Source organism: Desmodus rotundus, chromosome 3 (assembly GCF_022682495.2).
Source record: "Desmodus rotundus isolate HL8 chromosome 3, HLdesRot8A.1, whole genome shotgun sequence".
Taxonomy (NCBI): domain Eukaryota; kingdom Metazoa; phylum Chordata; class Mammalia; order Chiroptera; family Phyllostomidae; genus Desmodus; species Desmodus rotundus.
The window spans coordinates 22,092,639-22,104,872 of NC_071389.1; the positions used below are offsets into that span (position 1 = coordinate 22,092,639).

At 49.9% G+C, this 12,234-nt stretch overlaps 1 protein-coding gene across 1 annotated transcript in view; it reads right to left on the reverse strand.

Annotated features, from left to right (window-relative positions):
* The window catches only part of DLGAP3 (DLG associated protein 3), a 55,214-nt gene that overhangs the window by 24,555 nt on the left and 18,425 nt on the right, over positions 1-12,234 (reverse strand). Inside the window, exons 2-5 of the mRNA XM_053921566.1 lie at positions 10,780-10,862; positions 8,180-9,337; positions 3,876-4,081; positions 3,502-3,574 (exon numbers count right to left, since the gene is read on the reverse strand). Coding sequence (XP_053777541.1) covers positions 3,502-3,574; positions 3,876-4,081; positions 8,180-9,286 — 1,386 coding nt within the window. The 5' untranslated portion in view covers positions 9,287-9,337; positions 10,780-10,862. The remainder of the gene's footprint in view (positions 1-3,501; positions 3,575-3,875; positions 4,082-8,179; positions 9,338-10,779; positions 10,863-12,234) is intronic.

Here is a 12,234-nt window from a genome sequence, read left to right on the forward strand (position 1 = left end):
CATAAAAGACTCCATAAATATATTTTTCTCACTTCTTTAAAAGAAATAAGATTGTAGAAGGCAATTTATAATGTCATCATTGGTTTACAATAGTTGCTGGGTTTCTAACATATATAAAATAAGGTATATAATAATAACACAAAGAGGGGAGAGAAGAAGAGGCTATATTAGAACAGTGTTTCTATAATTTACCAGAATTAATTAGATTTTAATAAGTTAAGATACACATTGTAATTCCCAGCACAACCACCTAACAATCTGAATAATATTGTAAAAGGAATTAACAATAAAGAAATTAAAATGTTACACTAAAAGTATTTTTAATTTAATGCCAAAGAATGTAGTAAAGGAAGAACAGAGGGACAGCAATTACACCACACAATTCAGTTACATCCATAAGCACATTAAATGTGAATGGACAAGACTTACCTATTCAAAAGGCAGGGACTGTGAGACTGAATATAACAGCAAGTAGGTTGCAAGTAAAAGGATGGAGAAAGATGCACCAGCAAACAGTAACTGTGAGAGGATTTTCCAGATTTGATAAAAGATGTGAATCCTCAGACTCAGGGAACACACACACACATCATAAGGAAACTTCAGAATACCAAAATCAAAGACAAGATCTCAACAGCAATCAGAGAGAAATAAAGATTACCTACAAAGGCAATTTTATGAATAGCAGACTTCTCAACAGCAACAACAGAAGACAGTTGACAAAAGAATATCATCAAAAACACTGAGAGAAAAATAAATGTAGATCTAGAATATAATAAAGTAGATTATGTTAAGTTTACTACTTAATAGTACTGACAAATTACAAAGGAAGGAATGAAGTGTAAGAAGATATAGTGGCGGGAGGTAAAGATATAAGTATGTATAGTCGAGCAGCTAGTGTAACGACGACAATAAAGACTGATTTGGAGCGGCAAAAAGAAGATGGAACTAAAATACTGGGCAGCAGCAAAAGAATGGAATTTTGAGGAGAATTAAAGTGTCCTAGGGCCTTTCCCTCATTCAGGAGAAGGGTAGAAGGAATTGTCAACTTCAGACTTTGTTAACTCAAATATACATATTAAAATTATAAGACTAACCCTAAAGAATGAAACCAGGATAATAACTGCCAAGCCAGCGTGATATCTGGTGGGGAGAAAAAATGTAGAAAACTCAATTGACCCAAAAGAAGGCAGCAAAGAAGTAAAGAAGCATCACCCAAAAGGCAGGACATACAAAAGGCACAAGGTAAGACGACAGAAAGAAATCTAAGTATATCATTAAATCATAATAACTATAAATGTACTAGACTCTCAAACAATTGTTGGAATGTATATTTAAAAATCTAGCTATAAACTATTTACACAAGATATACATAAAACATAAGGAGACAAAATTCTTTCGAAAGATGGAAAAAGATGTGCTGAGGAAATGCTAAACTGGAGCATAGACTTAGGGGCACAAGGCTTTACTGTAGACGACAGAATGACACCTCTAGTGCGTTATCCCACATCCTCTTCTGCGAAGCAAAGATGATAAGCTATACCTCTGAGGAGAGATATGTAATGTATTCGCAACAGGCTAAGAAGAAGAAGAAGAAAACAGAGAAGAGGAATAGGGCATGTTGGGATGGGGGAGGACTAAAATTTACATTTTACAGTATTTGGGGAAAGACTCGAAAGAATTGAGGGAGTGATCCATGGGAGTGTCTGGGAAGGAGTGGTCCAGGCGGAGAGAGCAACAAATGCAAAGGTCCAAGACTGGAACACAGCTGTGGTGTCCTTGGAGCAGCAAAGGGGCCAGCATGGCTGGAGTGGGTGACAGGAGGGAACAGTGTGAGGAGAGGAACTTGGGGCAGCAAGGGCCAGACTATGCAGGGCCTTATATGTCACAGTAAAGCCCTTGACTTTTCTTCTAAGCAGAGGGTTTTGAGCGAATATAATTCTAATTTTAAACGGTCACTCTGACTATATTGCGAGAGAATGAAGTGAACAAGGGCAAGTGCAGGAGACCAAACAGGATTTGCTGAAGGATTGGATGTGGGATGGGAGAGAGACAAGGAAGCCAAGGCTGACCCAAGCTTTTAGACCAGAGCTCCTCGAAGGATAAAGTGGCCATTACCTGATATGGAGAAGACATTGATGGAGCAGGGAATTTGGGGGAAAGGGTATCAGCAGTTTAGTTTTAGACATCTTAAGTGTGAGGTGTCTACTAAACATCTAAGTGATATTTACCATTAGATAAGTATGCCTGGCATTTATGGGAAAGTTGGGGCCAGAAATAGACATTTGGGACTCATCAGGCTCTCAAAATTATCAGTCATGAGCCTGGATGAGATGAGCTCACCGAAGAAGTAAGTGTGGACAGAGTTCCAGGAAACTAAGCCCTGAAAAACTTCAGTGTTCAGATCCTGGAGAGTTGCAAGCACAGACTGAGAGTAAACAGCCACACACAGAATCTAGAAGAGCCTAAAAGGGATGGTGTCCTCAAAGCCAACTGAGCAAGGTATTTCAGGAAGAAAAGTTTCATCACCCGTGCTAGGTGCTGCCGATGGGTCAGGTAAAACAGGAAACGCGTATTAACTAGTACGTTTATCTGACGTGAAAGACAGATCTGCCGATCAGACTCCCTGACTCAGGAAATGTAACAGAGAAATGCTGAGAGACTGCGGCAGCAAACAGTAGGAGCCAATGCAGGCAGCCTTTTGCATTGGTTTTTGCATTGCTTTCCCCCCAGCAAACAGTAAAAATAGCCAACCTTTATGGACTGCTGGCTATGTGCCAAGAACACTATTACAAAGCCTATTTTTAAATAGGAAAAGTAGGCCTCAAGAAGTCTAGTAACTTGCCCCTGGTCACTCAGCTGGTAAGTAGCTGAGCTGGAATTCAAACCCATCTCATGCATTTAATTACTAAACTGCCCGCTTCCCTTTCGTTAAGGGGAAGTCTACACTTAGATACGGAACTCACAATGGTGAAGTACGAATTTGGGGCCAGGTAGCTTGTGTTTGCATACATTTTCTCACAGAACGATCACAAAACCCCTGTGAGATAAATACCACTACCACTGTCATTTTAAAGATGGGAAAACAGAGGCAGTGAGAGATGTCTTGTGGGTGGTCCCACAGGTGCAGGCGGTGGGGAAAGAAATCAGGGACAGATTATCTGAGACTGCAGCTCTGCCTGCCCCATCTGTGCAACCAATCCTGCCTTTTGGGTCGGGAGGGCCGGGAGCAATCAGGCCAAGACAGGCTGGGGAACCCAAGAGAACTAAGGTTGCCCTTACACCCTCATCACTTTGAGGACACTTGGTTTTTAAGGATGTGACTCTGAGATTAGATTCCCCAATCCAAATCAGGCCCAGGAGTCCCAAGGCAGGCTTTCTAGCTCCCCAGAATCAGACCTATGCTTTCTGCCTGGCCAGACCTTTGATTTTAAGGCCTAGACCAAGCACAAGACTGAATCCCCTTCCCACCCTTTCCTTCAGGCATGCTGGGCCTCTCCGTACCTGTCCAGTGGTGAGGGACCGGCTGTAGCCAGGGATGGAGCTCCGGGGATGGATCCGGGGTGGCACGCAGCAGCTGGGAAAGGTCAAAATTTCAGATTGAGAATGGGGGTCAGTGAGGAGGCAAGGGAGGTGGACAAGAGCACCAGGGCCCCTGAGCAGGTCCTGTCCCTCAGAAACCCCCAGACAGAGATGCCACAGAAGACTCCTGGGTAAGGGGACTCTCCCAAAGGGGCAGAGGCTATCCCAACTCCCCAGCTGAACCTTAAGCAGGGAACAGACTGGTACTCACTCTACACACATCTTCTGCAGGGACCCAGTATCTGCTTCCCACTCCCTCTGCCCGCCCACCCGACCTGGGCCCTCCCAGTCCTTACTTGATCCGGGCCTGGTCCACACTGGAGGAGCGGCGGGAAGTGAAGCGCCGAGCCACTGCTTTGGGAGATGTCTTGGGGCTGCCATCTGAGTCTCCGCTCTCCTCATCCCCCATGGCTTTGATGTAGCTGCCACTCCGCATCCTGCGGCAGGGGATCTCCCCATCCTTGCCCCCGGTTGGGTAACCCCCCCAATCATCTTGCGGCACCTGCAGGGACAGGGGCCTCTGTCTCTCAGACACATCCCTGCTGAATCTGCAAGCCAGGACCCTCTTCCCCCACTGCCAGTGAGAGGTGCTCTACCCAGACCTGGGCTGGCCACACTCAGGAGCCTACAGGCTCAGAGCAGGAGGCACATCTCGGGCCATCCCCTCCCTTACAGGAGATGCCTCACCACCCTGCAGAAACCTTTTGCCACTTGATTCAGGGCCACCTAGAGAGTCTGGGTGGGCAATGACATGCTAGGTGCCAAAAGGTTGAAGATCAGAGGCCAAAGTGACCTGTCAACCTACCCCCAGCAGTGAAGTATCACCTGATCTCAGTCACCTATCACCTTTCCTTGTCCTTCATCCTCATAACCTGCTTCTACCCCCAAATCTTCTCTCCTGCCTTTCTGCTGTGAGGAGCCATAGAGGGTTTTAAGCAGGTTTGTGTCTCAGAAAGAGCGACCCAACAGTCCAAACAGTGGACGGATTGTGGAGGACCAGGAGGAGGGCAAGGCTCAAGTGGCAGGAGAGAAACCAATTAGGAGGCTGATGCTGTTATCCAGGCAAGAGATGATGAGGCCTAAATTAAGACAATGACAATGAGGAGGAAGAGAAGATGGAAATGAGAGGTGTTAAGGAGCATCAGTGAGCCTGATTAGATGTGGGGGGTGAGGGGGCGGGGAGAGTGGAGGATGACTGGGAGGCTGCTGGCTGAGGACCTGGGGGATGGTGCTGTCGCTCACTGAGCTACAGGATTCCAGGGAAACAGGTTTGGGGGAAGGTGGTGGGCTCAGGGTTGAGCATCTTCAGTTTGGCAGAGGACTGTGGAGCAGGTGGTTAGATACTTGGTTCTGCAGTTCAGTGGAGAGATCTGGGCTGGAGGCAGACATGTGGGAGTCATGGGCGGCAGCTGAATCCATTGGACTGAATGAAAGAGCCCAGGGGAGAAAAAAGAAAGAGATGGGGAGGGATCTACTGACATTTAGAAAGGGACTGCAAAGAAGGGAAGAGGAGCCTGTGAGGTCACCTGAGAAGGAGTGGGCCGAGGGGTAGGAGGGAAGTCGGGAGAATGACATGTCATGGAAGCAGGAGACATTTCAAGAATAAAAGGAGTTGATAATGTCAAATGTCAAGTGCATTCAGAGTTTAGTAATTCAAGCTCAGGAGTTAGACAGATATATGTTCAAATTCTGGCCCCATTACTTGCTAATGAGGGGAACTTGAGCAAAACTGACTAATCTCCAAGCCTCAGTTTCCTCATCTGTGAATCGATAATGATAATTATGCCTACACCCCAGGGTTGGTGGGAAGGATAAATGTGCCAATATAGAGTGCCAGCACATAGTAAGTGCTCAATAAATGCTAACTATTATTAGTATTGGCTTTGAAGGGTACCTTTCAAAGAAGGCTCTCAAGAGACCACTGCCAGGACATTTTAGAGGATGGGTGTGGAAGTCAGACTGTAGTAAAGGGGAGAGTGAAAGGAAGGGAAGAAGTGGGGTCTCTGGTCTAAGAACTTGGTTATGAAGGGAAGATAGGAGATGGAAGGGGGAATGGGTTTGAGGAAAGTTTTTTTTTTCAGGATGAGAAACTTGGGTATGTTTTCAGGGTGAGGAAGAGAGCTAGTAAAAATAGTCTTCAGATGGGAGGGAGGAGTACAGACAGTTCAGGGGTGGAGAGGACCCTGGAGAAGTAGGTTGAGCCCTGCTATAGGCATTAGCCTGGGGTTGGTGGTCCTGGCATCTCCTGAGCCAAGAAGGAGGGGGATGAGGGTGGCCGGGGCTCTACATAAGTCAATCAGTGGGCTGATGGAAAAGTGAGGGAGCCCAGGATGGTTAGCTTACACTGTAAATGACGGTGTGGGGGAGGGGCCAGGGCAGGGAGGGAAGATTTAAAACACCTGTTATTTTAAAAAAAAGTTAAATTGGGGTGGGACTGGAGGTCTGAGAGGGGTCAGGGGTTAGGAGAGGGAAAGAGACTCTGGGGATGAGACTAGGTGAGGGGACAGAGACGAGTGTGCACATAGGGACCCAGGGATGGGATGGGGTGCCCTGAAGGAACCCACAGGAAGGGACAGGGCTGAGGGAGAGCTGGGGTCCAGTGAGAGGAGCAGTCTCCATAAAAGGTTTGGGGACCTACAACACCTCGTCTGATTGGGTCAGCTTCCCCTGCTTTTGTGCCAGGGGGGCACCAGGCTGTCTGGAAAATCCCTACAGCCCCTTGTTCTCCCCCAAATGGGTTCAGACCTCCCAGGCTTAAGATGCCCTAGAACCCCAGACTCTGATGGATCATTCCCCTTCCCCGTACTGCACAGAGAGGAGCCACAGGCAGGCGGAGAGAGGCAGGCTAGCAGATGGGACAGCCAGGGCATGCTCTACCACACTGCAGGCTTCCCACTCCATAGCCACTGCGGAGCTCCTGGCTCCTCTGCAGGACATTGTGAGGTGCATATTAACAAGGAAGCCCCCAGGGAGGTCAGGGCAGCCCTGGAGTAGCAGCAGGGAGCAGCGGAGTGGCAGCGAGGCTCGAGAAATGACGAGGGCTCGGTTACGGCAGAAGGGTCAGTACTCCCACCTCAGCCATTTTTGTTGGACCCTTCGACTGCCAGCTTAGACAACCTCTGTATCCAGGGAGGGGGCAATCCAAGGCCAACCCAGAAGTCCTGAATCCTAGCAGTCTCCAACCTCCCCTTCGGCCTCCCACCCCTTCCTGCTTCCACTGTGACCCACTTGTTCCCTTGAGCTTTGTGAGTTCCCTACCAGGAGAGTCCTCACGTGTGAACGACTTACCAGTAAAACCAGTGACGCCCAAAAGACACATGCAAGCTCAATTCCTGCACATTTGAACATGCTGTGGCTCCTTCCTGGTGCTCTAATCCTTAATCCCCGTCTGCACTGAGATTCAGTTCACACGACATTCTTCCCAGAAGCTGCTCTGGCCACCATCCCCCCAGGGTAGGTGAGATGCCTCCTGTCTGCCCCCATGGTGCCCACCACTCTCTCCTATCCCAGCCTTATCACACTGAATTCTATCTGCTTCCTTACCTGTCCCACCTCTAAACTGAGCTCCTTGCAAGCAGCATCTGTGTCTGCATCTTGGTGTCCACAGCACCCAGGAAATACTCACTGAATGAACAACTGTGGATTAACTATGTGGAATATGGGTTTGGGGGATAACCCTAAATCTGCTGGACTTCTAGAATTTGTATTGAGTTGTCCTCCTAAAACTATGAGAGGGCTCAAGAAAACATTTCAGGGGGTATGGGAGAGGTGCCTGAGACAGAGAAGAGAAGGGTAATGGTGAGGTGAGCCCCTGAGCCCATCTCAGTAAGAAGGTGGAGAGTGGACACGTGGGATGGATGAAGGAAGGCTCCCAAAGGAGGAGGCAGAGCTTCTAGCCTCTTCTGCAGAGACCATGGGCATGGTGAGTCAGGATAGAGACAGCATGCCAGCTATCAGCTGCACAATGGAATCCCAGGAGGCCTTGCTCAGACTTCAGTGTGACCCCCAGCCTAGGGAAACCCACAGAACAGGCTCCAGGGCTCTTCCACAGCCTCATGGGTGTCCTACCACAGATACCCAGAATGACAAACCTCAGCAGAGGCACGCTCTGGAACTGACCTTCATACTCAAACAATAGCTGGACCACCCAGATTTGAGAAGAAAAGAGGTCTGGAGAAGGCCTGGGTGGGTGGGGTGGGCAGGAGAGCTGCTCTCCAACTGCTGACCCCAAGTCTCAAGGGAAGCTAGAGCCAGCAAGCACCACACTGTCTGGTCCATGGCCCACCCTCAACCCCATTCTGCTTCCAGCCTCACAAGACAGTGGCCAGCACAGCTTGTCCAAAACAGCCAGTCAAGGGGAAGTTTTCCTGGCACTGAAACCCAGCATAGGAATAGGAGGGCCCTTTCATTGTGCAAGTGGGGAAACTGAGGTCCAATAGGGGGCTCAAGGTCTTACAGAATAAAGCAGGGCAGAACCACCCTGCATCCACACCCTCTACCATGGCAACAGCTAGCTCCCATCTGACCCTTCCTATGGCTTACCGGGTGACCACACCATGGGGGCTGATGACCCTGTTCCCCACCCCCACCAAAGCCTCACCTGCAGATAGTGATAAGTCCTGGTTTTGGCCTTGGCCTCTGGACCCAGGAGCCCCTTGCCTGGCCCGGCCCCTGGGTATCCATCCCGGCCCTGGCCAACCATCATGGTATGCCAGGCACTTCGCTTGACCGATTGTCCATCCAGAGACATGGACATGCCAGTGCAGGCAAGACAGCGGCCTTCTGACCCACCCGAGCGCCCCTTGAAGCTCAAGTCCCGGTAGGACCCATCTGGGGCCTCCAGGCAGAAGGGGCCACCTGGCTCCCCAGGAGGCCGCCCACCCGCCAGGAAGCCACTATCACTGTCCAAGTTGTCATCCGAGCTCCACCAGCCCGCAGCCTTGGCCGGGTGCCGCCCATCCCCCTTGCGGTCCTTGCTCTTGCTCCTCTTGCCATGCCGGGACTGGTGGTGGTGGTGGTGGTGATGGTGATGGTGGTGGTGGGAGGTGTGGGGTCCTCCAGAGCCTGGGCCAGAGTAGCTGTCTCCCCCAGAGCCACCTCTTCCATCAGCCTTGGGCCCATTATAGTCCCGCTTTCCTGGGGCCTCCAGAGAGTGGGACTTGGCAAAGAGCTTCTGCACAGAGTGAACCAGATGTCGGATGCGGCTGGGGCTCTCACTGCGGGCCTCGGGGGCAGAGCCCGACCCTGGCCCTGGCCCGGGCCCAGAGCCTGCCGGACCTCGCTGGTATGGTAGTGTGTGGAAGCCATCCTGCTGAACTGGCAACTGCTTTTCAAACTGGTCCAGGAGTGTGGGAGGCAGGCGGGGGGCACCCTTGCCCTGTGGGTGGCCCACACAGTCTTCACAGGTGTCAAAGGGGCCCTGGCCGGGGTACATCCTGGGGAAGGTGCTGCTACCCCCCCCAACTCCAGTCCCCCCTGGCCCTACCTCGGGGCCTACCGATGGCCCCTCACTCAGGCTCAGGGGCCCTTCGGGAGAAAGGTGTCCCAGGCCAGCTCTCGGGGCACAGAAGCGGGGCTCGGTGGAGAAGGCCTCCCCGGAGCCCAGCAGGTACGGGGCCCTGGCAGCTGGGCCCACGTCCATATGCTGCTGGTCAGCAAAGCGGGCTGGGCGGGGATGGCTGCCTCGGTCGCCATGGTAACCCCTCATGGCCTCAGCAAGGGCTCTTCATAGTGTTGGGGGCCAGGCCCCAGGAACCTCCTGGGAAAACAGGGAGAAAAGGGATTCAGATTGAACAATAGGCCACTTTACCTAAAACTACCTTTTATTAGGTATTCTGGTATCCTTTTAGGTAATGCCTATCAATATATGGTGATTAAATGTACTGTCTTTCCACCAATGGGCTTAAAGTCCTTAAAAGAGTCATACTAGACAAAGACACTCACAAGGGCACAAAATAATACCATCATTCGTCAAGTGCTGCAAATTTGATACTTATTCACAAGAGGAAATGCCCTCAGCCAAGTGAGTTTTTTTAAATCCCAGGGTTATCAAAAATAAATGCATACCCAAACTGATGTACAACATATTCAGAGAAACCAGTCATTAGGTGAACTGGCTTTTAATAAGCTGACTTTAGGCAAATTGATCCAGAGCCACACCTCTGACCCATCCCTACCCTCTTGCACTGCGGTGAAGAGCCAGGCCTCAGGGTCACAGCTCCCAGCAGCAATAACCAAAAGGAACACTGACCCAAGTCTATATATCCAGCTTGATTATGCAGGAAAACCCCTCCCCTTCTTTCCACACACTGTTCCTTCCATCTGACTGCAGGCTCATTCTCCCTCCTCACCAGGACTGAGGTAGGAAGCAATAACCTGAGATGATTCCTTTCCTCTTCCGGGTTTCGACTATTCTCCAATGAAATGTCCCCTTTGGCCTTTCACCCCCACCTGCCGCCCCCATTCCACTAGAGGGGAATCATGAAGGGAGGAGAAATTATAATTGGGAGGAATGTGCAAGGCAGCATCTGAACCCTAAACTGGGGCTGGAACCCAGGAGTCCCCCTTCCCAGGAACAGTGGGCTTGCAGGGCAGAGAGGTGATGGAGAGAAAACATTGGAAGCAGTGTCCCTGGCCCCCATCCCAGGCTTGCCAACGCTACAGGACAGAGAGGTCAGCTCTCAGCAAGAACTGCCTCCAATCAGGACTCCAGAGCTGCCAGGACAGGAGCTGTGGCAGGAGGGGGTGACAGCAGGAGGAACAGGGACTGAGATGCTGGCAGACGGCGCCCTCCCTCATCCCAGACCAGGCTCCTGGGCCATCTGCTGACTAGGAGGGGATAACAGCCTCAAAGACTCCAGACAACAGCCCCTTCAAGACTCATCCTCCCTTGCTCCCCACCACCACCTCCCAATACCCACCATGTTTCAGGCTTCCTCCAGATCCTACTCACGGCCCATCTCCTATTTCCCAAGCACTTGCTATGTGTACCAGGTACTGCGCATAACTAATATTCTCTAATCCCGCTGAAATCCTGTGTGTATATATTATCCCCATTTACCCATGAGAAAAATGAGCTCAGAAGGTGCAGTCACAAAGCCAATAAGTGGATGAGTCACTTTAAATCAAGATTCAAACCCAAGTTACTCTGATTTTAGAACCTCAATCTAATCCCATCTCCCAGACTCTCCTATCACTCACCATCCTGAGTGTCCCATCCTTGGTATCAGGATCGCCACCACCAGGCAGAATCCTAACTTCAGAAGGCTCAGGACCACTGGCTCCTGATGGAAAAGAAAAGGATAGTGAAGAGAGCAAAGGGGAAAGATCCTCCCAGAGTCCTCAGAGAACCAGCCCCTGGCCTTGACCAGTTTTCTTCCCAACCCCCTAAACCAGGATTGATTGTATCCCCCATGATGCAGAGCCTTTGGACCCCCAGGGAAATGAGGTTGGGCTTCATTATGCAAATACATGGAAATGAGCTTCCTGGTTGGACTACCTCCAACTGCAGGTGTCTTAGAGATCTGTCCATGGTGCTGAGCCACTGCATTTTCATTGCCCTCAAATATGATTCTGTTCCACAAAAATTTGTTCAGCAGCTACCATAAACAAGACTCTGAATGAGAAGTGTATAGAGGTGCTGTAAGTGTGATCCCTGTTATTGAGGGGCTTATAGTCTAACAGGGAACAACCTCTTACATAATAGGGTTATTTTAGGTCCCTGTATTTTTACACAAACTGGTCCCTCCTCCTAGAATCTCCTTTCATCCACCTCCCTCCCCCAACCCTTTCCCTTTCCCACTTGCTCATATTGAGCCCCACCTTCCCTCAAAGACTTTCTGTACTCTTATTCTGGGTTATGCCTCTCTATTGGGCTTTTATAACACCCTGGGTTTCCCATGAAAGTAGCTATCATACTGCATTGAAATTGTCTGCTTCAGTTTCTGCCTCCCCAACTAGAATGTGGTCTTCTGCAGGGCAGGAACCAAATCCTATTTATCTCTGGATCTCCAGCACCTAACTCAGGGATTTTCCCAGAGCAGGTCCTTCATAAATGTTCACTAAGTAGATGAATAAATGACTGTGTTAGAAAGAGGTACCAAGACATTAGGCTAATTCAGATGAGAGCAAGACCAGATGCAATAGAGGGAAACTGAGGAAGTCTTCCCAAAGAAGAGTATGTTTGAGATGGGGACAAGATGGCTGTGTGTTCCACAAACAAAGGAGGTGGGGGAGACAGAATTCCCAGTGGTGGAGACAGGAGGCACAAAGGCAGGAAAGGTGGGCAAAGAAGGAATTCTGAGGGGTGGGGTAGGAGAGTTTCAGAGGACGTTTAGGGTTTGGTAAATGCTGTCAAGATGTGGGAGAGAGAGAGTCAGAAAGGAAGACAACTCTAACATTTGCAACAGCCGTGACTGGAAGACTAATGATGCCATTATCAGACACGGGGATATCAGGAAGAAGAGCTAGCTTTGCGGGCATGATTAATAGTAGTGGAAAAGGTGCAGTCAAACATCAGGAAGAACTTCCTGACCCCGACGGATGAGACAGTGAAGAAGACTGTGGAGTCTCCTGGGAATCTTCCATAAAGGAGAAGGTGAGACACACCCAAACCCTAGTCCAACCTGTGGCCTGGGCTGGAGAAGCCATTGTTTT